This window comes from Dermacentor silvarum, chromosome 8, assembly GCF_013339745.2.
Source record: "Dermacentor silvarum isolate Dsil-2018 chromosome 8, BIME_Dsil_1.4, whole genome shotgun sequence".
Taxonomy (NCBI): domain Eukaryota; kingdom Metazoa; phylum Arthropoda; class Arachnida; order Ixodida; family Ixodidae; genus Dermacentor; species Dermacentor silvarum.
Genome location: NC_051161.1, coordinates 9,006,722 through 9,033,625, shown reverse-complemented (window position 1 = coordinate 9,033,625; position 26,904 = coordinate 9,006,722). Strand labels below are relative to the sequence as shown.

General features: G+C 44.4%; 1 protein-coding gene across 1 annotated transcript in view; it reads left to right on the top strand.

Annotated features, from left to right (window-relative positions):
• LOC119460602 (S-adenosylmethionine mitochondrial carrier protein-like) overlaps positions 1–24,460 on the top strand; it is a 29,762-nt gene extending 5,302 nt beyond the window's left edge. The window contains exons 5-9 of the mRNA XM_037721620.2: positions 977–1,069; positions 8,278–8,341; positions 9,583–9,647; positions 16,473–16,546; positions 21,903–24,460. Coding sequence (XP_037577548.1) covers positions 977–1,069; positions 8,278–8,341; positions 9,583–9,647; positions 16,473–16,546; positions 21,903–22,122 — 516 coding nt within the window. The 3' untranslated portion in view covers positions 22,123–24,460. The remainder of the gene's footprint in view (positions 1–976; positions 1,070–8,277; positions 8,342–9,582; positions 9,648–16,472; positions 16,547–21,902) is intronic.
• Positions 24,461–26,904: the final 2,444 nt, after the last annotated feature.

Here is a 26,904-nt window from a genome sequence, read left to right as displayed (position 1 = left end):
CGATGTTCTTACGATTCATGTTTTCTGAAGTCTAAATTGTTTCTACAATAATGGTTATGTGCTTTTGTGGCTTCCTGCCCAACAGCTTTGGTCATGAACAAGCCAAGGATGTTTTTTAGCCAAGCGAAGTTAAGTTCTCTAAAGTGGAGCAGCGCTTTTACACATATATATGCAGTTCAGCATGTTGCCGCAGCCACAAGTGCGCTTTTTATTTCCAAAGCATGTTGTATCTCCAGGATTTGAGCGAGCTAGAACAAAGGATTTTAGCTGGCATGTGTGCTCAGAATCTCGCGCATGCACAACAGCAAGCATGTGTGCTGCCATGCATTGAGGGACGCGAGTGCTGCTTGTTAGCGTGGACTTCTCTTACTTTGTAATATGCATAAAGTACAAAAGCCTAATAATATATGAACTGCAATTTTAAGCAATGGGTATGCAGTACTTAATAACAGCTGGCTTACGTACAGTAATCTCATGTGCTACATCAAAAGTACCTAGGCTTTACTGCCAGTTCGTGCCACGTACTGGTTTTTGAGACTTCCTCTGCCAATTTAAAATTATAATCTCTACTTAAATCGTGAACAGCGTGCTCGTTTCTATCACTATAAATTATGGCCATTTCATTTTCATCAACTTCTAACGACATATTCTTGCCAGTAGGGAAATATTGTCATCCACCTGAGCATATACATACCACGAAGCTACAAAGAAAATTTCATGGATTTCTTGGGTTCTGCTTCAGGCTCTATTTTCTCGGAAACGTGACGAAGCCATAAAGGCTTCCTTTGTAGCTTCACGCCACTCATGTGGATAACAACTTTTTCCTTTCAATTTCTTCAATTTGTGGGATTGGCATGTGGAGCACCAAAGATAGTGTACATTTTTTTCCTCTATAGTTTGAGTAACATTCTTTCGTTAATTGCATTAACTGAGAAAAACAAATTGTCATGGCTGAACTATTGAACATTTGTTGCAGGGTATTCATGGTTTCTACCGTGGCTACTTTTCGACAGTAGCAAGAGAGATTCCCTTTTCATTTATACAGTTCCCCCTCTGGGAGTTTCTCAAGGTACGTACTCCTTCGAATGCCGCCTTAATTCTGTCTGTCTGTCATGTTCTGTCAAGTTCTCTCTGTCAGCATGTGGTCATAGGTTTTATTCCTAGCCGCCTCTGCTGCATTCCTGTAGGGGCTGAGTGCAAACACGCTTGTATGCCAGCTTTGGGTGCATGGTAACTCTTTCCTGACTGTGGAATAAGCCTTTCATAATGTGGTTCTAGGTTACATTTTGTTTTTTTTCTGGAATAAGAGTTCAGTCTGAAATATGATGCCCTACAAGAAATGAAGCTTAATAAAAATGCTTCTTTATTATGTAAATTTCAATGTGCAGTCCTTATTAGTATTTAGGTCTACAGAATATTTCTTCAAACAGAGAACTTTCCAAAACTTGGTCCACACCCAATATGTGTCGGAAAAAAAAAAGAAAGAAAGAAAAAAAAGAAAAGTCTCCTACATTTGGTCAACAAAGCTCTGTAAAAACTACATTTGTTTGCTGAAATACTTTTTGACCTATGAAATGTCATTTCAACCTTCATGGATTATACCATTGGGCAAAGCTGTTCTGTAGTGTGGTGAAGCACAGACACACATTTCAGTTTTGAAATGCGTAAGCATTTCTATGCTTACCCAATGAGAAAAATCGTCCGTCCGTCTGTCCCATAAGACGATCGCTTTCAAGATGAAGCCCGCAGCAGCGAGCGATTTTACCTTCATGCTGCCTATCGCTTCAATGTGAACGAAGCGGCGAGAACACAGCGCCCACGACACTCTCGGCACACGCCACACCCTGCCCCTTTCATAGATCGCTTTCAAGATGCGGGCCTACATGGCTCTCATCAATGTGAAGCGGCGAGAACACAGTGCACAGAGCTATCCGCAGTCGGCAATCCGCAGTCGGCACTCACTGTCCGCATCGCAGATCACTTTCAAGATACGGTCCGCGTGGCCGTGCCATACACAGCTGCTGCCGGAGTACGTTTGATCACGGTTCATAATGGTTCGACGCGGATGGATAAGGCGCTAAAGAGCGATAACGGCTTATAATGATCGGAAAGTCATCAGTGCACCATGCCGCTGCCACCTGCATTACTTTGCTTGTGTCATTAGTGTACCTTGCGCCGCTGTCCGAACCAGTTTGTGTCGCTGCAATGCTGTCATTTGTACTGACCGGATCAAGTTTCATAACATTGATAATGACACCACACTGTGTGGAGATGAGCAAGTGGCACAATGCTTACGCATACTTAGACAACTCCCAGAGGAGTTTCTATGTGAATGTTGCTAGTTTTTACAGCGATAGCTGTTTTGGGCTAACTCCCCTAGGCTTTGATGTCCGTTGCAGGAATCGGAGTGCTTTGCCGTGATTTCCTAAAGAAATAAAGGTAGGAGACTTATGCAACCTTGCAGAATCACAGCCAGATTTCAAGTGAAGCGGTCTTTTTGGAACAGTTGCACTAAAAATTTCAGTTACCTGTAATTAAACCACATGTTTTAAAATGTTGCCCGTATAAGACTTGCCCATTGGAAACTTTGCCCACATGTAACACTTTTTTGAAGTTCAGCAATTTTTTTTTACAAAGGGGGGGGGGGGGGGGCTGTAATTCAACCGCACACTTAACTTTCCATGCGCATAAGTCCTAATGTTCCCCTCATTTTCATTGAAATGCTCTCTGTGGCCATTGTAGTTGTCGTGGACAGAGGGCTGAATGCTGTGAAGGGATGTGAAGCACATGTATACCTCTTTGGAGTGCTTGTATATGTTAGTTATTGTAACAGCCGTAGTTTACCCACACACTTTGACCTTTTTCTACACATCACCCATAATCTGGCCCCTCCATATATATACCAAGGTGCCTCGTTTCGTTCACTGACGACACCAGAAAAACCTCCTACAAGCCTTCTATTATGCATAAAAATATTGACATAACGAGTATTCATTAATTAATATAGTACACTTAACCTGCACACTTCAAACTATTTATCCACATCATGCATAACATGCACCTGCCATGGTAGCCTATGGTGTTGCACTGCTGAGCTTGAGGTTGCGGGTTTGATCCTGGCGACGGCGATTGTATTCCAATGGGGCCTGAACGCAAGAACGCATGTGTGTTGTGCATTGGGTGCATGCTAATGAACCCCAGCTGGTCAAAATTAATATCGAGACCGCTATCTCGTGATTTCAAATGTTATGGGCGCATTGTGACACCAGTGAAGCCAAAAAAAAAAGCTTGAAATGTTTATTTTCAGTGGATTCTGCCATTTGGACCCTGTGGATTTGGGATATGTTCCTTGCTTGTATTGGCTCAAAACACATACACGTGTTAATGGGATTACAGTATTTCTTGTACATGAGCGTTTTTTTTTTTTTTTTTCATAATAGAACTAACCGTTCCTAAAACTCAAAATGCTGAGAATCAATCAACCTCTATGGCTTCATAGATTGTCATTGTCATCAATCCCAAATGACACTTCGTTTTGCCATCTAGCACCACGCCGCTGAAACGATACTGAGCGAGGCAAAGTGCACTCGCTCAAAGTGTCACTAAATTTGCTTGTCTGTCTTGGGTATAACTCACACTTCAAAATTTGTCTGCACGTCCCCCATGACATCACCCCAATTTCCTCTAAATGTAAACTCGGTGAATGGCCTAGTTCTCTCAGTATACCAGGAAAACATGCACATAACATTTTCAAGTACTTCTAGCTACACTAACTGGAGGTACCGCGCCAAACAGTTCGAATGCAACTGTCACACCATCCAACCGTGCAGAGGGAGTATACTGATGACTCTACAAGCTGCCCAGTCTACCTTGAACCAGTGTGGGTGGCAAACCACCTTCTTTGGGCAGGCCATGGTTGTAAACCATCCATTGGGTTCACGGGGGCCCTGTGGGTCTTCATCCGACCAGGTCGACAGGCTTGCTCAACTGGACTCGTGGACCACATTCCCCCCCCCCCACCCCCCCCTTTTCTTGAACTTCATGCAGGGCAGAAATTGTGTGTTGAAAAAAAATAGCGGCAGTACCCATCTCGTGATGACTGTCAATAATAATGTGTTAGCATTGAATCAATCTAGTGATACAGCGTATTGCCACCGTTGAAACAAGTTATGTATGAGGTGTGCACTGCAGTGAGACTCCTCTTTTGTGCTTCCCTAAGAACACTTGGCGTCATCTAGTGCCGCTGCCGAGAAGTCGGAGTGTGACCTCCGAGATGAAAAGTGGCGCGCCGGTGCCTGCGAACACTAAGAATTATTTCTTCGTTTTGCCACGCACTCAGTGGCACATACTCAGTGAGCCAAGTTGGCGAGGGGTTCATTGAAGAGTGGCACATACCCTGTGCATTTGTGGCGCAGTCTGCTAATGCGTCGGGTTCCTTGAGGAACCCTTCTGATGGGGTTTCGATTCCACTCAGCATCGGAGAAATTCAAGGGATCTTTTTCGTCATTGTAGAGCAGCACATTCCCAGTGGCTCATACCTAGTTACGAGAGTTGGCGTCAGAGATATTGATTGAAGAGCGGCACACACGTGCTGGCACATACCTAGTGATATAAGTTGGCATCAAAGAGATTCATTGAAGACCAGCGCAGACCGACTGGCATGTACCCAGTACTCCGAGGCGACATCAAACAGTTTCTTCAAACAGCGGTACCTACCCACTCCCGCATCTATAGGGACCCATGTCCCTATATATGCTCAGTGACCCAAGTTGGTTCAATGGTTGGTTTTGAACCCTGTTACCTCAGCAGAGTGGTCCAATACGTAGCGCTACCCATTTGACCACTGACTACCCAGTGACCCACTTAGACGGGAAAACGGTTAGATACAAACATACATAGATACATAGACAGACGGATACATAGCCCCCGAAATTGAGTGAAGCACCCTAAGAATGCTAATGCATTAAAATTTTGAGGCCAAAGGCCAAATGAATGTTAATAAAAGACATAGCTTTACTGTGAAAAATAGTCAGTGTCCCGTGAGGATTCCAGTGCCGGACTCATATATCCTCAGATGAAGATTCTGCCTCTCAATCACTTTACCCATGCTGCAGCATACTGTGCCTGACCTCTTGTGTGCTTTTTGAAATAATTGACTAATGCTGCTCTGCAGCTTATTTATAAACCAGCACTGAACCGAAAGAATATAAATGAAGCCAGGGGCTAGAAGTGAAAGACAGAATAGGAAAGAGAAGGGAAAAAAGTCACGTTGATTCATTTTAACAACACGAAATAAACAACACAAAGAGGACATGCAGACACCACAAACGCTGGACTACAACTGCAATTTACCTCACAAAAGGCTGCACGAGCGTGCATGCCACTTATCCTCTAAGATATTCATATTTTTTGGGGGTGATACCAACAGAAGTGGTGCTAATGCAGTTATCACCTTCTTTTCTGTTGGAAGATGTCTCAAACATTAATCTGTTATATTCTGATTTAAACCTACGTAAGATGCGTATGTTATCAAAAGCTGGCTACACTGATATCTTTGACAGTGACCAGCAAGATTTCCTGAACTTTTTTGATAGCACACGCGTCTTGCATAGGCTTAAATAGGAAGCTAATACACTTCCCAACCTGCACTAGGCGGCGCTACAAGTGCTGCTGAGCAGCGCCGCTCATGGGTGCAAATGAAAAAGTCGCCAGGCAGCATGTTTGCGAAGGCATGTTGTGTACGGGAGTACTGGCTGCGAGGTTGTGTCTCCTGTGCATTTGACCACACAAGCCTGCAATAAGTGCCACAACAGCCTCAAAAATGCGAAGGGCGAACACCCGCCTGTGAAATTCTACTTATTTTAAGGCAGGTAGTGCAAAAAAGAGAGGAGACAAGTGTGCACTGCTCCTGTTGTTGGCAGAGTCAAGTAAGTCGTGCTTGTTCGCTTTCGCATGATAGTTTACTTAATGTTTTCACATGCAAAATTGTTATCCGTGTCATGCAGTCAGTTGAGGGGGCTCTCGCATGTAACTGGGGTCCATTATTAAAGGAGACACTGGGGCTCATAGCCTACGCTGGGCGCCACCGCAAAGCATCTGCAGGAGCGGCAGCTTCACGCAATGTGCAGCGAGTGGCGTGATGCGATGCAATATCACTGCATGTTAAAAAAAAGAAAGGCATAGGGTTCCTCAAAGATAAAAAAAATGCGCAAGGAAACTTGCATGGAAAGCCACCTCAGAAATAGTACAAAGAAAGACGATTTTACCATCACATTGCATGACACGACTGCGACATCCCTGAGGTGTCTACACCCATGATGAACACCTCAGAAATAGTACCAAGAAAGACGATTTTACCATCACATTGCATGACACGACTGCGACATCCCTGAGGTGTCTAAACTCATGATGAATTTATACCCCTGTCACTCAGGCGCTTAAGAGCACTGTTAAGTCCAGTCCAGATCGAGTGCTTCTACACAGGTACTTTTGACCACAATTTTGCACGACCGGATCCAGTAGATCGCATTCGTAGGCTGTCGTCTTCACCGTAATGCTGAGTGAGCTCAACAAACTCGATCTGGATTGTTGGACCATCTCTGGCTTGTTGTATCGTGGAACAGTTACCATTTCTGACTGCGACCGAAAAATTTGATCCGTACCGGGCTTGATTGCAATCGAAAGTGCTTGTGTTGCGCCAGTATTAAAGAATGAGCGAGAGAAAAAGCGATTCAAACCACCGCTGCCCTCCTCTCGCAACATGACTCGTGGAGTCAAGGTGCCACACCGTACAGTTCGCATTCTTTTTAGAAATGGGGTGCCTATTCATACGCCTGTGCTGAAGCGCTCAACTGCTTGGAACTTTCTACCACAGAAATATTACCGACCAAGCACATGCTGTCAAACAAATGCAAGAAAGCACAATGTGCTGTTTTGCACGTGCAAATCAGCCGACACTCAATGTGTCACTCAAAGCATGTCGAAGTATAGCTGCAGCAATATTCTCATTGTCATGAGCGAACTGTCATGACTGATCTATAAGGTGAAGCAACAACACTGCTGCGAATTATAGCAAACATTTAGTAAAATAGCAAACTTTCACATTCCGACTTACTTTGTTCTGTGGATGGCGGTTATCCATGCCTGACTACAGTCCGTTTCATACAGCTTACCCGGTAAACTGTAGAACTTGACAGGTGGCTGCAGGCCGTGGGTGTTCTTGTCACTGATGTGGCATTTCACCACGCAACAGTATCGGGCACCTTGGCTGCCCGACCGACAAAGCATCACGAAACAACGGCGACATGAGGAGCAATTTCAGAAAGATTGCAGGCATTGCGAGTGCCTCGCGATGCCATTCACCTAATACATGGTGTAACTACACTCTGCCAGGGGAAGGAGTGGTGCTGGGGTCAATTCGCAAACTTGAGGTTGGAACCCCTTTAAATTGGTATTTGAAGCATTATGCATCAGAAAAAAAGGTGATAACTGCATTTTCATCTCCTGTTGGTATCACGCAGAAAGAAAATTGGATATCTTAGAGGATGAGTGGCATGCATGCATGGTAAATATGCTGCATGTTTTGTGGCTCTTGCTAAAATAAAGTTCATTGTCTGCCTGCCTGCCTGTAGCCCAGCATTTGTGGTATTTGTGCCCTTTGTTTCTTTTGCACTGCTAAAATGAGTCGAAAAACTAGCAAACAACTAGCCCGTTTAACAGCACTAGTTACAGAGTCATATCTCCACTTTTCCAACACCGAGTTGATGCCATGGACTAGAGGCATCACTGACTATTTCTTCTACTTCTTGAAAGGAGATTGCTCATATGTATCTGGAAATGTGTACTTTAACTGATACCACACGAAATAGTGGGTCATACTTGCTGTACATAATAATGTGCAAGCTGTTGTGTCTAATGGTGCTCGTAATATAGCTGTGGGCATCTGAAAAGTTTATTAGATCTTGGAAGTGTCGCTGGACAAGATCTGTGTTCTCTAAAGGAATGTAAGATTATAATGCAAATTAAGGAGCTAAAACATTTTAATTTATAAAATGCGATATCAGTTCCACTTGTCTCGACCTTGTCAGCTAAATACTATATAATAAAAACGATGTTGGGTGTTATTGAATGAGGTTTACTTGATGGCTTTTATACCTGTTGGCCAGTGTCCACTTTTGCGTGGTAGCATTTTTCAATAAGTGCCCCTACTTTGTTGCATTTTGTTAGCTCATCTTTTCACAGATGTTCTGGGACTTGTGCCTTTTTTTTTTTTTTTAGAACATGTTTGCAAACCCGGACTCCTTACTTACCTGGCAGGCTGCTGTTTGTGGGGCTATATCAGGTGTGTTGTGACAGTTTCTGTGAAACTATACTGACTTCATGCATTTTACTCGGCCAACTTAAAAAAGTAAACATGTAAAGTTTGTACATTCTGCAGCTTTTCGCACTTGTATTTCACATAATGATAGTGTTTTCTTAGTCTGCACCATAAGATAGTTCTTGGGCTTAGCACTTTCTTGATTCATCTGTAAAAAATTATGCCAAAATCATCGAACATAATCAGCAATCGTTTCGTCCGAAACCGATGGCCGTCCAGAACGCTGTTCATCATGGATGTCTGTACGTCCATCTTTGAATTCTCTGCATCATTCGCGCACGTGTTGTACACTCATACACTTTTCTCTGTAGTCTTCACACAGTTGGGAATGAATGTCCACCGGCACAGTGTTTTTTGCGCACAAAACAGGAATTGCAGAGCGTAATACCCACCTGGTGGGAGAAGCGAGTGGGAACTCCATCTTTAATGGCTGCCAAGCCAAGACTGAGCGTCGCAGAGGCTCAGTAGCTCGCTGAGGCGGGGACTGGGAGAGGGGGAACCAAGCTACACGCCAGTGTTGCCGGATCCCGCGTAACAGCGTACCTCGCGACTGCAGCACCTTGGGGATCTTATTTTACGGACAACCCTGCTAAGTTCATGTGTCTGCCTTGAGCGAGACAGTTGCTGTGTCCACGGCGAGGAAAGTGAAAAAACAAACAAACAAGCTTTAGAGGCGACATGGAGCTTCCTTTTTGTCTGTAGTTTTCTTGGCGTCAGCATCTGTATTGAGTGCGTCGCTCTTATTACACGGTGCTTCGGTGGTGCGTGGGGCCGGAATCTGTGGCAAATAGCAACAGTGCAGGTCGAGAGCCAACAGCGACAACTTTGTGGATAGCTCGTATGGTGACAACTTATGAACTGATGGGTTAATGGGCGAAATGGTTAATTTTTTGGGCTTTCCTTATAACGACTTTTCAGAATAATGAACCATTTACCACGGTTCCTTGAAGTTTGTTATATCGATATTTCACTGTAACCGAAAAAGCAAGTTAGCCGAGTCTAATTAGCAGGAGTCTGCTGTACTAAGCTTTGCGGGGAGAATAGAGAACCCCAGATGGTAAAAATTAATCTGGGAACTTTCCTTATGATGCCTCTCATAGCCTCATGTGTTTTCTTGGGACATTAAACCTCATCAGTCAACAACCTTTATGACAGGAGGCAACATCAGTGTGAGGTAGAATGGTAACACCTTACTACTATTACAGGTGGCATTGCAGGAGGACTGACCACTCCTCTTGATGTTGCTAAGACAAGAATCATATTGGCCGAGGTAGGTTATTTGTATTTATTATCACATGACTTTTGCTGCCTTTATTTGTAGTGTATTGCCTCTTGATGTGGCTACCTTTTATGTCCATGAGACCTTTGTTCAGTCCCTGAAGCTTCTGTATCTTCTGTTAGACTTGTGCCACTAGAGGCTTTCTTGAGATTGCAAAAAGAACCACGTAAAAGATGCCAGATAAACAACTTCATTGGGTGTTTCTGAGCATGCTCTACAAGTTTTGCAATCCAATTCGTGTCCTAAAACAATTTATATTTTACAAGATAAGTCATTGCATCAACAGATATGAAATTCATGTGTGAAATCTAAAAAAAATATTAAGTTCTAGATGAACAAAATCGTTTCGATCCCCTGGCCTTACCCGTCAATAGCAGTTGAGGCACACTTTTATAAGAAAACTCTAAAGCAACACTACAAACACCTCCGGCATTCATTGCAGACTTTTCCGCCACTGCACCCTTTCCTCTCCACTACCCAAGTACACACCCTCAGGGCCAACCAGCTCAACACTTTGATCACGCCTATACCTTTATTGTTACCGCTTCGACTGCTTGTGTTCCAACTGCCCCTCCACATTCGCAAATCTAGAACACAAATGTAGAATTTCTCTTGCCCCGCAGCCCTACAATACCCTCACTACCCTAACCCCCCACCTCCCCACTAGTGGGTGGTGGCGTCGGCGGCCTTCGCCAATCAGCTGGCCATGGTCCTTCTGGCAGAGGAATATCTATAGGTCTTAGTCTGACCTGGAATAAAGTCTTCTCTCTCTCTCTTGTGTGCAGTATACTTGGAAAACACACAGCAGTTTTAGAATTTTGTGTCATAGAAATCATTATTGTAATAAACAGCAACACACGAGAACCTACTTTAAGCAACATACAGTGTAGACCGCTTATAGCGTAAGTCGCCGGAGTCGCGAATATCGGCACTATAAGCGGTACCGCACTATAACCAAAGCAACAATTTTCAAGGCCCGCACATATGCAAAACATGTGCAGCTAGCCGCCACGCGTATGTGACAGTCAAGGATGTGGCTAGAATGTTTGCATTCAATTTACAGTTGAATCTCGTTAATTCGAACCAAATCACGTGGCGGCGCCTCCGACCGGCATTGCTCCGGCACCGCCATAGAGTAAAAGCTTAGGAGAGACCCCTCAACGTCGCGCGCGAACAAAACAAAAAAAAAGGAAAAAAATGCGGCGGAAATTTCACCCTCTCTCAAATGGCACAGTCACCGATTCTGCGTTGCGCCGGAACATGCGTGTACGTGCCGACGTCTCAGCCACGCGTAAAAAATGGCAGTGGACCCTTCTTTCTCCTATGCTTCCTCTACTTTCTAGTCACGTGTTGACCTTGCACGCTGCGGCTACGGCACAGAGGGAAGCAGCGGCGCTGTCCCAGGCCGGCCAACGAAACTGCCCACGCCAGCAAACGCCCACTTCCCGATAACGGCAGAAAACGAAACTTCGGGGAGCTGGCGCCGGGCCGGCTGCACGGCGGCGGGCGCGCATGGTGACAGTCGAAAGTGAGAGAGCTACGAGGGATGGCGAGGGGAGCCACCGAAGCGGCGGAGTTGCCGAGGCGAAATCCGCTTCCCTGCCGCCCTCCTCCCTCACATTCCAAGGTCTCCACGTGCGCCCTTCGCCGTGCTGTGCCGGCGCCGCCCGCTCCCTGAGGTTTTGTTTACTGCTGTTATCGTGAAGCGAGCGTTAGCCGGCGTTGGCAGTTTCGTGGCCCTCACTCGCTATGCCTGCCGTGATATTTCACGACTCGCACTCAAGATTCTGGTTTCAGCCTCACTGGCTGTTCGTTCGCACAACCTGCCCTTCTCCTCCACTTCGTCTCTCTTTCTTACTCGAGCACTCCTTGGGGTGCCCGTTTGAGGGGAGTGTTCGCCGTCTCCGCTGACTTCCGTACTTCCAGGCAGCCGCACTGTAAAAGGTATTTCGTTTCCCGCAACTGCACTATAAGTGATACGTGTATACATGGAGTGCTATGGGAAAATTAACGGTAGTCTGAAAAGACCGCACTATATCCGGTCCTGCACTATAAGCGGTTACGTTAAAAGTATTGTCTATACTGTATTGTCATTGCCAGCAGCCATCCAGGTGTCCGTAGACTGGCACATTGTTCTGACAAATATTAGGTTAGTTTCAGAAATAGGGCGCCCAGAGTTCGGGAATGCAAACGGCTTGACTTGCAAAATAATGCAAGAGGGTACACAAAAAGGCTTAAGTGCAATATTTCTAAAGCTCCCTATTCTGTGCATGAAACAGTTTTGCAGCAAAGGTCTAATTAAACAATGCAGTATTAATCAGTATGCAATATACCTCAAACATAGTTATTGTTAGTGCCTGTTGATCCGGGACCTTATTTTGGCATTACTAGGGCAAGGAAGAGGAGGAATAAACTTTATTTAGGCAAATGAGCAGACGCTAAAATCGTCTGAGGTGGGCGGCGTCCCTAGTCCAGGATGCCGTGGGCCTGAGCCGATATCTAGGGCAAGAAAGATTTTTTACACTACAGTAGGGCAACAAAAATATTTTCATTTTGCTAGTGCATGGCTGCGCAATGTTAGATTGGAACGTGCACCACATTGCTCAAACATGTGCATTGCATCACTGAATTTCAGCGAATATGCGTATGAATAGCGTGATACATAGTTTTTCTTGTTACACCCTTGGTCTGCAGACTTTTTTCTTGCGATTGTACAGTTTTACTAGATTGATGGCCTGAAGGGTTTATCAGGTCATTACCTTCAGAGGAATTTCCGAATGGCACTGTGTGCTGTTCTTGTCTAGTATGACAAACATGGGACATAATTATCAGACATAAAGTAAATCTAAAATAGGGCAATGCTTTATTTTCATGAATATTCCATTACTATGTAATGAAACTGAAAATGCAAGATCCGAGACATTATCTAAGACAGTGAAGTGAATTTTGTTTTCTCACTAGCTCAAGATATTTTGGTAGCAAAAATGTCAAATGCTCAGCAAGAGCTGCTTGAAAAGACAGTCTGGATGTATATGCATGTTTTGGCCCATGGCTTGTCTTGGCCGTCCTACTGCTAGCAAGCCAAAGTGCTAATCTCATGTCATTACACTTGATTGTATTGTTGGATATTAATGATGGTGCAAAACATGTTTGTAATTTAGCATTGTTCACGTGTCATGTATTAGCACTGCAAGCTGTTAACAGGCCAGTCGGAATCGACAGGATACCCTTTGCTGGCCTTTATGTATATTTGAGCTTCATTTGCACAGACACGATTGTGAATTTTCTTGTATTAGTTTGCCTCAACTGGCTGACACAGTGGCTTAGTAGCTGAAGACTGGCTCACAGGTGCAATTTCCAACTATGACGGCTAAATAGCGACGGAGGTGGAGAACAGAAATGCTCATGTGCTGTGCCTAGTGGTCAAGATATTATGGGGCTTTCCACTACAATATCTCTCCTAGCTACCGTGTTGCCTTGAGACAATGTGAAACCCCATCAAGTACAATTTAATCAGTTTGGTTAAACCTTTCTTCTATCATGGGCTGCATTTGAACGTGAAAGTGCTCATGCCATTACTTTTCTGAAAAATTGATAGAAACACTACCACTCTTATTTTCCTCCATACCTCTGTGGAGTGCCATTATCTGCTTAGATCATCAGATACTGATCTGCTGGGTTGTGGCAGGTAGAAAAGCAAAAAACAAATTTTAGCACCATCTAACAGTTTATGCATTATGAGCGCTGTCAGTTGAGGCAGACTTTGTAGCTCTTTAAGTGCTGATGTCTACAATTAAAGGGACACTAAAGGCAAATACTAAGTCGACGTGGACTGTTTAAATACCTTTCCAGAAACCTCAAAACGCTTGTCTCGTGCAAAGAAAAGACTTAGTTTACGAAAAAATTGGATCTGAAGGGTCCAAATACCTTTATTGCAATTCAAATCACCCGCCACGCCAACCGAGGAGTGGTGACGTTGCATACGCCATTTTCTGCCGTTGGTGAGTGTAACGGCGCCCGACAGATGGCGGTACGGTGCGCCGCTGCAACTGATTTTGGTAAAGTGGCGTAGACCGTTCAGGCATTCCGTGACGTCCCATGGAAGTGCAATTATCTGCTACTTGCAGTTACTGCGAAGTTCGCTAGCCAGAAAAACAAGCGCCACACTACACGATAACACAAAAACTGAAAAGCGAAAGTGCGGGCGGTGCAGAGTCGAGCGAACGCGAAACCTTTTGACCACCCGCGTTGTTGTCAACGGTGTAATGTCAGTTAGTTCTTTTTTGTGAAAATGTAATAGAACTGGTGAAGTAGTATTTTCTTTCTTCTTATAATACAGTACAATGATGTTTTATAACGAGTGGTTCAGTACTCGTGACAGAATTTAAATGAGGAGTGCCTTCGTCATCGGGCGAGTACTTGAATGTCCCGGGGGAGTCGCTAATCATGTCCTGCATTTACCTTAATTTCTCTATTACTAAGGCTCTGCTCACGATAATATTGACGCTTTAGAGATACTCGTGCACTAATGCATCACTTTAGCTTGACTTAGTATTTGCCTTTAGTGTCCCTTTAAGGTGTTTGTAACATTAATGAGGTACTGGTCTCAGTAATGATATTTGTTTCCTAAGTGAGCCTTGTCGACAATTAACCCTTTAATGACGAGACATCTAAAAACCCAGAAAAAATATTAATTTTCTATCTAAATCGGCAAAACACTTCAAGGATAAGCATAATCAACAACCACAACAAAAAAATTTGTGGAAATTTTTTCAGGTGTAGAGGGAAAAACCCCAGGCAGGAAACTGGAAGTGCAGTTTCACCCCAAGCCACCTAAGGCTTCAGTTTCTAATTTGTATAGACAGCTCTGATCATATGTGAACCATAGGTGTACATTTAATTTGCTTTACATCACATGTGGGACACCACCGCAGTTGAATATCTTGCATTGGCCTGTCTCCTCTGACCTTGCTTTCTTTCAAGAGACAGTGAGTCGCGTGCCAAACTTCTTCTTCGTCGTCCATGTTCCTGCTCTAAACCAACAAATTACGCTTGCTGCCTGTCATTCAGTGTTTGCCGAAGACATTTATCCGGAAACTTTCTACTCAATACTGAAACTTGGCACGAAGAAAAATACAGTTTTCTGATATGTTGCTTGTAGGCAGCACTTGTCAATAAAGGGTTAAAGCTTACCAATCACTAACCGTGCATATATTTTTAATTGTTGCTAGGCCATATGATTTTTCGCTCATGCATGGGGCACCTAGACAACTTATCAAGGATAAATTCAGAAGCAGCCTCATAGGAAGCTGAAATACAGGGGCTGCTTAGCTGGTTGCAGCACTATTACATTTTTGTTCTTTCCTGTAAGGTGATGTTTAAAACTTGTGAAGCTAACCACCCTAGCATAAGAAGCCAACAAACAATGACACCAAGGACAACATAGGGGAAATCACTTGTACTTACTAATTTAATTAAAGAAAATCATAAATTTACAGAAATTAAAGTGGATGAAAAAACAACTGTCCGCAGGTGGGGAACGAACCCACGTCTTCGCATTACGCGTGCGATGCTCTCACCATTGAGCTACCGCGGAGCCGTTTTCCCATCCACTTTCTGGGGTTTTTATGTTTTACAACTAGGGAACTCCCCTGGGAGTGTTAGCCAGCGCCACCACTCACAAACCTAGGGGCGGATGTAGAACATCCTTTCTGCCGCAGGCGTCACGAGAATGTGATCTTTTTGGGTGATGGCAACTGGTCAATAAACCCACATTTGCTACCACCCTAGGCCACTCATAATCACTTATGGAGGGGCTTGAGTAGGATTTCGGTCAGCAAGATTTTTTCGCTTCATGTTAATGTAGTGTGCATTCAGTTTCCAGTTCATTTGTCTATTTCATGTTACAAAAATCTGCTTGGAAAAATTGGAAAAGGAGGCCACAAAGTAAAACTGTTAGAGGGGGGCACCTCCTGTAAAACAAGCATACATGATTTTACGTAGCAAAAAAGCAAAAAAAAAAAATTTGAATATTTGGAAGATACAAAGTCAATACTTAACAGTGGCTACAGACTCATCACCAAGGCTACAAAATAGTATGAAAATAGTCAAACAGAAGAAAGGGCGCAGTGCAATGTAAGGCACTATGTGTGTTGCTTAAAAACAGACTTAAATAAATATAACTGGGGAATTATGTACTGAACTTAGATGATCACATAATTTTATAATATTGAATTTAGGGGTTTTACGTGCCAAAGCCATGATTTGATTATGAGGCACGCCATAGTGGAGGACTCTGGATTGATTTTGACCACCAGGGTCAAAATCATCTCTAACGTGCCCCCAATGCACGGTACAGGGGAGTTTTTTGCATTTCGCCTCCATCGAAATGTGGCCGCCATGGCTGGGTTTTGATCCCGCGAACTCATGCTTAGCAGCGCAACACCATAGATATTAAGCAACCATGGCGAGTCGATTTTGTAATAATTGAGAGCAAGTTTCAAATGAATGTTGCAGTGAAAATGCCGATAAATATCTCTTAATCAGTGTTCCCTGTGATAAAAGTAGGTTACCTTGTTGAGACAAACCTCGATGTTTTTGTTTCTGAGAAGTTGTATGTAGAAACAGTTAATAAGCAAATTTATGTTGCAAATGTTGAACAAGAGCAAGAGAATGTTTTGTTTAAACGAGTCATCGTTTAGCTTTTAGTGTAAACTTTGCTGCTGGTGCACATGTTAAACATGTTTATAACATTATGAAAACATCTTCTTTTTAATTAATTTTTGTCATTGCTCATACCTCTCAAACTCTCTGCAGCGAACAAGCCACCTGGCTGATGGGAGCATGTATGCTGCACTCAAGACTGTATGGCATGAGAAAGGGATTCCAGGGTAACTAACATTGCCTGCTGATGTTTGTGTCATGGAATTTCTTATTTTCGATAGACTGGATTTTGCATTGTTGGTGCAGAGAGGGCCCCTAAGCCAATCTGAGCTCGAAAATTTTTATTCCAGGAGTTTCATGTCACTTGAACCAAACTTTAAAAATAGGCTGGTGCACCTTAGACAAATGCGACCAATGGTGCATTGTTTGAGTTGTCTTGGGTTACTCAGACTATATTTTAAAGTTATATTAGTTTGATAATTAGCTAAGCATAATTATGCAAAAATAATAAATATTCATTTTGGGCATAATCATATTTTGAAAAGTTGAGAGTGCACTCAGAGACACTCAAGGAAGTTGTTTGCAGCATGTTAGCTTTAGTGTGATTCTTTCTTTTGAGTTCTGAAGAATGCCCATGAGTTATAAAAGAAATGACGTAATTGGGCCCTTGCGTGTCTGGATATCAGTGCTCTCAATCTTGTTTTATCAGAATGAAATCTGCATGCAAAGGTATCGTCCACGTCGTCAAGCATATATGAGCACTTTTATTGCAAAGATAGTTATCCGCTGCGGTTGTAAAGGATAGGAGAGAAGCAGGCATTGAATGTGTATTCAAACACACTTGTCAGCTTCTCTTTTAAGATGTGCGTGCAGTCTTTGTTCTTATGAAAACACGATTGAGAGCACTGCCATCCAGACGCGCAAGAGTGCAGCTACGGCACTTCATACTTGGCAGGCCTTCTTTAGATCCTGTAAAAGAACAACCATGTAAAAAATATCATGGAACTAACTTTATTCAATGTTTCAGAGCACACTTAAAACTTTTCAAATATGGCATAGGCCCTAAAATGGGTATTTAATATTTTCTATAATTAAACTTAATTAGCTAACTAAGCGCGCTTAAAAAGTAGTCTCCAACTTAAGGTGACTGTGAACAATATATTATTGGTCTCGTTCGTCTAACGAGTGCCACTCGATCTTTAGTAAAGTTTGGGTCAAGTTAAGTGAAACATCAAGTATAGTGACAGCTGTGTGCCAGTCTACAGTGAACATACAATCGCCAGAATTTTGTTTAAATGATGCCATAATATAGCAAAGTTAAGAGGTGTTTGACGAACGTCTACACAGCTGCAGTGGTTTCTCGCTCGTCTTCACTGCATTTCTCATGGTCGCTCTCCTTTGTGTATTTCTCTGTACTCCACCTCACCTACTTTGTGCACCGCTGCGAAAGCCGTGGGTTGCATCAGCCAACCAGAGAAGAAAGCCAGAAGAAGATTCCACAGCAAATTGTTCATTTATATCTGCACAAACTTTACCTTCTCTTTTTTTTTTTCCAGTGTTCCTTTGGCTGAATACATATCTTGGCCCAAATTCTGAAACTTTCCTTACCCCAGTAAGGAACTCTTTATTCCGGTTAGGTTGGGGGCCTTATGGCAATTCTGAAAGCTTCCTTGCTGAGACATGCTTAGTGAAGGCTTCCTTTGTTCTCCCTTACCGTGTAGCAGTTCTGGAACTACCTTTATCATCCTTTCCCTACTCTTGGCACTAAATGAACGCTTCACTCACTTAGTTACCCTGGGTGAGTGTTAAACCCAAGCCCTTGCCCTTCTGAGGCTCACCTGCATGTGTGCGTGGTCGCATGTTGCTTACAGGCAGCGAGATGCGAGACTGGCCTGAAGGAAGAAAATTTCACAATACAGTTGTTCTGACCTCACCATGCTGCTGTTGCTGGACCACATTACATTTTGTGCTGTTGGTTTTTCACATAAACAAAATTGGAAGAAGTCCACATGTCAGTATATTAACGCTGCATTATTTTAAAAAAAAGCTCATGCCAATTCTTCACAGTGTGGGAATCGTTATGTGAAGCCTCTTGTGGGGGTAGCTAGCTATTCAGCATCATTTTGGAACATGTTTGTGTGAGGCGTGCAATAGCATGGGTCCTCGAGCTTGTATGCGACAGCAGCAGCAGTGCGACAATGACAGCAATGGCACGACAACTGATTGATTGTACTCCAGCAAAAAAATATTACAACCTGTTCATTTACAACCTTGGTCAATGTCAAAGTTGGCTCAGTATGGGAGAAAATGGCACGCTTTCGCTTTTAATAAGCAACTTGTTCTATGTGAGGAGAGTCACACGAAGCACAGTGGTAAGGTTGATAATTATTTACATTACCCGCCATGGGGGCGTAGTGGCTATGGCATTGTGATGCTAAGCCCGAGGGTGCATGATCAAATCCCAGCTGTGACGGCCGCATTTAAATGGGGCCAAGACGCAAGAGCGCCTGGGCATGTTAAGCAAACCCAGGTGGTCAGAAATAATTAGTAGTCTCCCACTACGGCGGGCCTCATAATCACATCGAGATTTTGCCATGTAAAACCCCATAATGAAATTTTTTCTTAATTGTTCAATTTTCAATTCCTGATTCTGCAGCATAATAGAAGCGGATTTGCATACCTTTGCTGTTGCTTTATCAAGGAAATTGTCGCTATGCATCGTGGCGCATGTGCCAATCTATTGAAGCGTTAGTTGGCATTGGCACGAAAAAATTATGCATGCGTATGTGGCCTAATGGATAGAGCATCAGGTTATTGTGCTGGAAGATCCTGCTTCATTCCCAGTATCAGAACTGCAATTTTCTTTGTTACTGAAGAGGCACAAAAGGGGGTAAAACACTATCCTACCTACTTGCCTACCTACCATAAAGTGCCTCCCTGCGATCTCCAATTACCCCTGTCTTGCGCCTGCAAATTTCCTAACTTCATCACCCCAACTAGTTTTCTGCTGTCCTCGACTGTGCTTCCCTTCTCTTGGTATCCATTCCTTTACTCTAATGGTCCACCGGTTATCCATCCTATGCATTACATGGCCTGCCCAGCTCCATTTTTTCCTCTTAATATCAATTAAAATATAGGCTATGCCCATTTGCTCTCTCATCCACACTGTTAAAATAATTTATGATGAAATAAAGTGGCCCAAGGAAAGAAAGGCTTCAGAATGTTGTTCTTAGACTTGCATGCTTTTATGCGAGGATCTTAATTGTTTATGTTTTCATTCCAATAGGGTGAAAACTTGGGCTGGTTAGTGTAGCATAGTTCAATTTCTAGAGGATCAGCGATCAGACAAAGTACTAGAAAAGAGCGACACAAGCATTGCGTGGTCTAGCAACCGTATCAGTTTATTGCTTCTTGCTTCGAACTTTATACATTCACAAAAAACAGCAAAGAAAGGAAAGGAAGGTGTTGGGAACATAGATCAGACCTGTCACGAAAGATACATCTCCTTTTTGCGCAGAAGTGACTTTGTGCTGTCGATCAGGTCTTCTTCTTTTGTGTATCAGAAAGGCTTTTAATGTCTCCTGGACACGCAGTTCACAATATTTTCGCACACTCTGGCACCTGTTGAAATCTGGATGACACTTTAATGCGAAAGCATTATATGCCCCATTACACAAAAATGCGGCGGCGGCGTGACCGAGCAATGGTACCAAAAATGACCGACGGTACCAAGAGTAACAACACGTCAGAAATTCTCAGAGTGGTGTCAGAATTGTCAAGGAGGTTCCTGTAAACAAAGTGAATTAATGACTTTGAAAATAAAATTTGGTACATTTCGGTCTGGTTAGGAATTCAACCTGGGCCAACGGGCTGCAAGACAAGCACGCTTCCCCGACACCATGGCAGCTTCACGGTTCTGGCTGACTGAAGGTGTGCCTAGTGCGTGCGTCATTGCACACGTCACGTTGCAGCAATTTGCCTGACCAAAGCTGTGGCCTAGTGCGTGCGTCATTGGGCACGTGACAGTGCAGCCAAAGGGGAGGAGGTGGTGCCACGTCATGAGTGTATAAAATGAGTGCGCTGCCTCCCATGACCTGCTCTTATATGCTGTATCTATTGCAACGCACTGCCACAAGACAATGATCCTCTCAATCGACCTCATCCCACCACTGCCAACACCACCGCAACCATTACGGCGTGAAGATTACGCGCCAGACAAATAACCCTCTGAAGACATGGTCGCAACAAAAGATGACATAATCACGACAGACCTGCCATTAGACATAGAGGATCGCCTAGTTTGAAATGAAATTCATTATTCTACCGTAAAATGGTCTGAATGTTTCCAGTCTGTGGCCAATGTTGTACCAAGGTGCCTTGCTGCGCCTCATCCCCCAGCTCGCGTGTTGTGCTTAGCTCGATATCCGGGAACCGCCGCCGTAACGGCAACATGGTGGACACGGCTAGCGCGCCGGAGCTAATTTCCCGCACAAACCGTGTTTCTCCCCTCCCCAGGATTGAGTTGCCGTGCGAGAACACGTCACCGGGACGCGCCCTGATTGGCCTCCCGAGTAGCGGCCCCCGGGCGCCCTCTCCACCCGAGCTCTCTTCAGCTGAGCGCCTCATCGCCGCGGCAGATGCTCACAGGCCCGCAACGAGTTGGTTACGTGGGACCTTTGCTTTCTTGCTTGGTGGACTGCTACCCAGTTAGCGATAGCGCAGCGTGCACGCGTACTTGATCAGTCTTGCTGGGAACCTTTGCCCGTAAGCGCCATGACTATTGCCCTGTGCTGTATCTTGGGTGAATAAACCCGTGTCCGTTGGTGAACTGACTCCGGAGCCTTCTCTGCGCCGTGTCTGAGAGTCTACGAACCCTACCGTAGCGCCTTTGTACAAGCGTTGCGGAGTGGAGGAGTGTCGGTGCCCTTTCCCAACCGTTGCCCGTAGGGTGAGCCTTGTGCAAACCCATCTCTACAATGTATACACAAACACAAACACCAAATCAGCAGAAAGAACTTTAATGCATGTTGAAAACTTCAATTGAGTACATTTCACCAAAGCGACTATAATGCTTTCGCATTCCCACATGTGAGCAGTCTTAAGCCCGTTTCACATGGTGCGATTTTGTCTGCGAATTCGCACGTGTGAATTCGCAGCTGCGGAAAATAGGCCGCCGGACCCTTCGTGCGTGCGTTTTTTCAATGTTCTGCATGCTGAACTTCTCTGCGAAAAATGCAGATGCGGTGGTAGCCACTGTAGCGGTGGAAACAGACAACCAATAGGAGGCGGCTCGCTCATACGTCATCGCCAGTCAGAATGCTTAACGAGTATGCGAAAAACGCAGCTGCCGTAGAACCATGTGAAACGGGATTGTGAATTTCGCATCTGCGGAAATCACAGCTGCGAAAAACGCACTGCAACACCGCACCATGTGAAACGGGCTTTAGGAGTCTCTGCCGAATTTCTTCTGTGTACTTCATCTGAGCACTGGTCCTCTAGAATTTGAATGATGTTTTCATATTATGTCGATAGCCTTTTTTGTACCAAATCAAGACATTTTCTTTTTTTTCTGTTCCTTTTCAGGCTTTTTAGCGGTGTCACTCCCAGAGTGGTCTCCCTTTCAGTGGGGGGCTTCATCTTCCTTGGTGCCTACGAGCAAGCCAAACAGCTCTTCTACAATTTCATACCGCCTTCTTCTCGTGCGACCACTTTGACACGTACGCCTATGATGACCACCAGTGGAGAACAGGACTCGACAAATTTTTCCAAGCCAACAACCTCCTTTTCTAAGACAGCGACATGACCGAGCTTGAGACGTGCTAAGTTGCTGGTTGTTACTGTGAGACAGGTGCAGTATATACCAAGTTGACAGCTATATTTTAGTTCCTTGTTTATGGTTACTGTAGAAAATAGATTTGCAAGAAAACTGTTGTGAATGTGAATGGCGTCAAAGAATGCCACATCAGAAGTATGGATGGAGCAAATGCTCCATCCATACTTCTGATGTGGCAAAAAGCCCTTGCCACTAAACCTCGTTGCATGGAATTTTTCTCATTCCTTCATACACATAATGCACTGAAATTAGCTGCTATAAATCCAAATATGGTGGAAAGTTGGGGTTGTTTGTGGTTCGTGACACTCCAAGGAAGTCAAGATAGACGGGACGCCTGTTGGTCTTTCCTGAAAATGTTTGTTGATGAACAGTGCTTGTGGCCATTCTTTGATGATTGCTGTTACTGAGGGGACATATCGACCCAGCTGCTAATCTTCCATGCCGTAATGAACAGGTCAGTTCAAGAAACTGGACATTTTAGGTCCAAACACAGTTAACCATACCTGCCAGCTCATTAATTTTTCATAAACTTTACGCATTTGGAATCCTACGATTTTACGAATGCCGCATTAAGTGTTCTATGAACTGTTCACAAAAATGCTTATAGGGCTGAAAAATAGGACTGCACAATATTGCAAAAAAATGTTTGCAAAATAGAAATTGGGGCAGTGCCTGTGCCACATGTTTGTGGCAGCACAGGACAGCATACACCACAAGCATAGCCTCCCACATACTTCTGATGGTGAATCAGAGGTGTACTTGCTTCAAGCAAGTTTATTCAGACAAGTTTATCAAGTAGGTGAAATCGGTAACAGCAATGTCACTGCAATCTAAAAAAGTGTTGTGGGGGGTTGGGCTCTGCTGTTGCAAGTTTGCAACTGCTTACCCAACAAGAAAACTGTCCGTCCGACCGGTAAGGCTTTCAAGATAGAGCCCGCAGTGACGAGTGAGTTTACTTTCGCACTGCCTGTCGCTTCAATGCGAACATAGCGGCCAAAAACACAGCGCGCAGAGCTATCAGCAGTCTCTGTGCGCTTAGCAGATTGCTTTCCAGATACGGTCTGTGCGGCCATGCCAGAATGCGCTTGATTGGTCCGTGCCGCTGCTGGCATCCTTTGGTCACGGTTCATAATGGTTCGACACGAATGGACAGTGCATCAAAATCGATGACTGCTTATAATCGGAACATCATCAGCGCACCTGGCGCCGACACCTGCAGTACTTTGCCGCCATCAGCTCCAGGTCGTGTCGCCGCTGCGCTGTCGTTTGTACTGACCAGATCAAGTGTCATAACAGTGATAATGACACTGGGCTGCATGGAGATGAGCAAGCACCACAATGCGTACGCGTATTTAGATAACTCCCAGAGAAGTTTCTGTGCGATTTTTTTTTATTGTGATAGCAATTATATGGACACACCAGGCGCATTTCTGTCGCCGTCATTGTCGTCGTGAGGTTCTGTATAAAGTCCTAGGGCGATAAAATCGTCGCCGCGGGTCGTATGCTGTATGTGCGAGTGAAAGCTTGTGAGGGTGAGCCGGCAATCGCGATTCAATCTCACGCACGTAAAAGGGGAAAGTGGGAAGGAAATACGCCGTCTTCCGTTGCGCGTAACGTCCCGGGGGGGGGGGGGGGGGGAGTAGGGAGGGGGGCTCGCGTTTTACTTCGGGCCGCTGTGTCTCGAAAGCATTGGGGACACGGTCTGCCGTGCGTTATTTTTGCGACTTATTTGCGTTGATGCTAGACGCAGATCGAAGGTCAATTCGCTTGCTACTGCTGACGCGCTTCCTCATTCCATCGTTTTAACAGCGAGTTTCCGCATTCATCGAGTGAGATGTGTTCATGTTTGCTTGTGCGTGTGTGACACCATGCTTGTTCATTTAGTTAGTATGCCTATGTTTACAAGTTTATACGGCCGATGAAACTGCTATCCTTACTTTGTATAGCTGTCAACTAATTTGCTATCGCAATCGATGCTTTGCCTTTCGGGCGAAACTGCAACATTTTTTCAAAGGCACATTGTATGGTTCAGTTGTTCAAATGGTGTGCATGGCAAGACAGTGAAGTGATGTGACTGCCAAAATAACCAATACCAGGCCGGGCAGCTTGGACACATGTGAAAGAAAAGCCGGTGGTGCCAGAAAAATTCAAAAAAATTTTTTTTGCAAATTAAAAATCCCTTTTTGTAACTTCTCACATGAATAGCAGACATGTGGAGCTTTCTAATGATGCATCACATATATTTCTGAGCCGACCACCAAAGCTACTTTTTTTATCATGAACATGAAGCTTTTTGCAAAAACTTCAATTTTTTTTTTTCAGGCAATCTGCTGAACCTTCAAAGCTTAAAATATTTTTCACCTATAATATGTCGACCGGGCTGCCATTCTATGTTTAACTTGTGGCTTCTAGGTTTTCTTACGTTCCGAGAAAATAATTCAAGCTTTGCAATTTTACTGGCTTTTGCCGGTGCCAAAAGCACTCGAAGTGTTCAAATATTTGTAATATTGGTAATTTTGGTATTCACATGACTTCATTAATCGTCTTGCCGTACACACCATTTGAACGACTGGATCATACAATGTATCTTTGAAAAAAAAAAAAAGTTTATTGATGCCTTCTGGCTCAGCTAGGCAGGAAAACTAAAGTGTCGCCAAAATGCTGCAAATTTTATTGCGATAGCAATTATATGGACACTTCCACCGGATTTCTGCCGTCGGCGTCGCCGTCGTCGTCGCCGTCGCCGTGAGGTTCCGTATAGATAAAATCTTCGCCGCGCGCCGTATGCCCGAGCGGAAGCGTGCGGGGACGCACACTGTCACGGAGAGCGAACGCACTCAATCTTCCACGCGCAAGCAAGGAAGCGAGAAGCGAGCGCCGGAGGGAGCGTAGGGGGGCGGGGGGGGGGGGGTGGTCGCATTTCTACTCTGCCAACAACCGCGCTCGTCGCTCGCTCGCACCGTCTCTTATCTCCACACGGCTCTGACCTTTACATTCGCCGCTCAGTTTCCGTTGAAGCGATAGACCGCACGTACCTTCCCCGTTGCGGCGTATATGCGCTTGCTGCCAGCGTTTTGACAGTCGTTGTCTGCTGTCATTCAGTGTGATCTCTTCGTGTTTGTGCGCGCTCACACCACGCTTGTTCATTCAGTTCGTAATAGTCGGGCCACATTTTCCGACGCACGCTACACAAGCAATGCTGCCCGGATCGGCAGTGCAGCGCTACAGGTGTGTCCCTTCGCACGCGCTGCCCACGGGCAGCGCTTCTCATCAACACCACCGTTTCACATGCGCCTTCTCGTGGTCATCGAGTCTCTCTTCATGTCGGTCTACTTACGCCGCAGCACGCCTGCTTACTTAATCAGCTCATGTTTACTACAATTCATATTGCTACCAAAGCCGCTCACCTTACTTCGTATGACATTGCTGTGTTGCTATCGCATTCATTGCTTCGCCCTTAGGGCGAAACTGTGACATTTTTTTTGTAGAGAAAAATAAACTGGGAGAATGAGTCTTGAACGTCAACGAACGTGTAAATTTTTTCAGTGATATCTGAAATGTGAAAAAAAAAAAAAAAACGCTGGTTGATTTGGTGTGGAATGACTCATGGATGAATTTATGAGGCAGCTGAAAAATACTACTAGGATAGGGGTGTTTACTTCAATGAAGTGAATCAAGTAAAAAAAAAAAAGTACAGATCCAATGCAGATGTTGGAATTTATGTGGAGTGAAGCTTTAAAGTGGTTAATTAAATGCCCTACACGTAAAGACGATGGATGAATACACTTTTATTTTCATACTGTGCAGCGTGTAATGTCATGAAATGTTTGTTTATTCACCACGAAGGTTGCAACGTTATTCTTAGTCGATCACAAGCTATAGTGAAATGCAAACTCTATATCAGGCAGGTGCACAGTGCGAAACTACGCAGAGATGTTGCAAGGACGAAGGTGATGTATGTTGCTTGTTGAGGGAAAAATGGAGATGAGAGGTGTATTCACAGAAAAGTATGACACCTATCGAGCACCATTTAAGGATTCTGTACCTCTTGTGTCACAGTGGCACATACCCATTCTGATGATATTAGCCAAGAAATGCACACCCCCAGTGGCACATACCGAATAGCCAAATCAAAGAAAATTAAGCAAATCAAGGAATTAGTTCACAACGACAACGGTGGGAGTTTGTTGGGTATCAGATGTGCTCTTGGGACACTGGAACGACAACACGGTAGTGCAAATATTCAAAAGTGCATTTACTGCACCTTCTATACACCGACCTAGCTAGCCGTATTTATACAAATAGAATGTGCTGATGGGTGCTGACAAACCGACGAAGTCCGAGCCGCAGCGACAGGATATCGAGTGAATATATTCACCCCATGCCGGACACCAACGCCTTATCGTTCGCGTGTACAGTCACGTGAACGGTGGCATGTTTGAACAATCGTGTTCGTCTATCCTGGTGTCCCACTCCGAGGGCTCTCATAGGACAGTCCCGCGAAGCGTGCTTGTCGGCGCGCAAAACATCATCGCTTCGAAGTGGACTTCGAAGCGATGAAAGTTCTGAAGACCAAGATGAGGCTGTTCTTTGTAATAGGTGACCTCGTCTCCTGTTTTTGCTGCACCGTGGCAATATAATTCACCATTCCATTAACAATTTGGTGTGCTTGAGAGATACCTGTGAGCCGACGTCATATGTCGGAAGTTTTATGTAGGATCTTTTTTTTTCTTTTTGTTATGCGGAACAGGA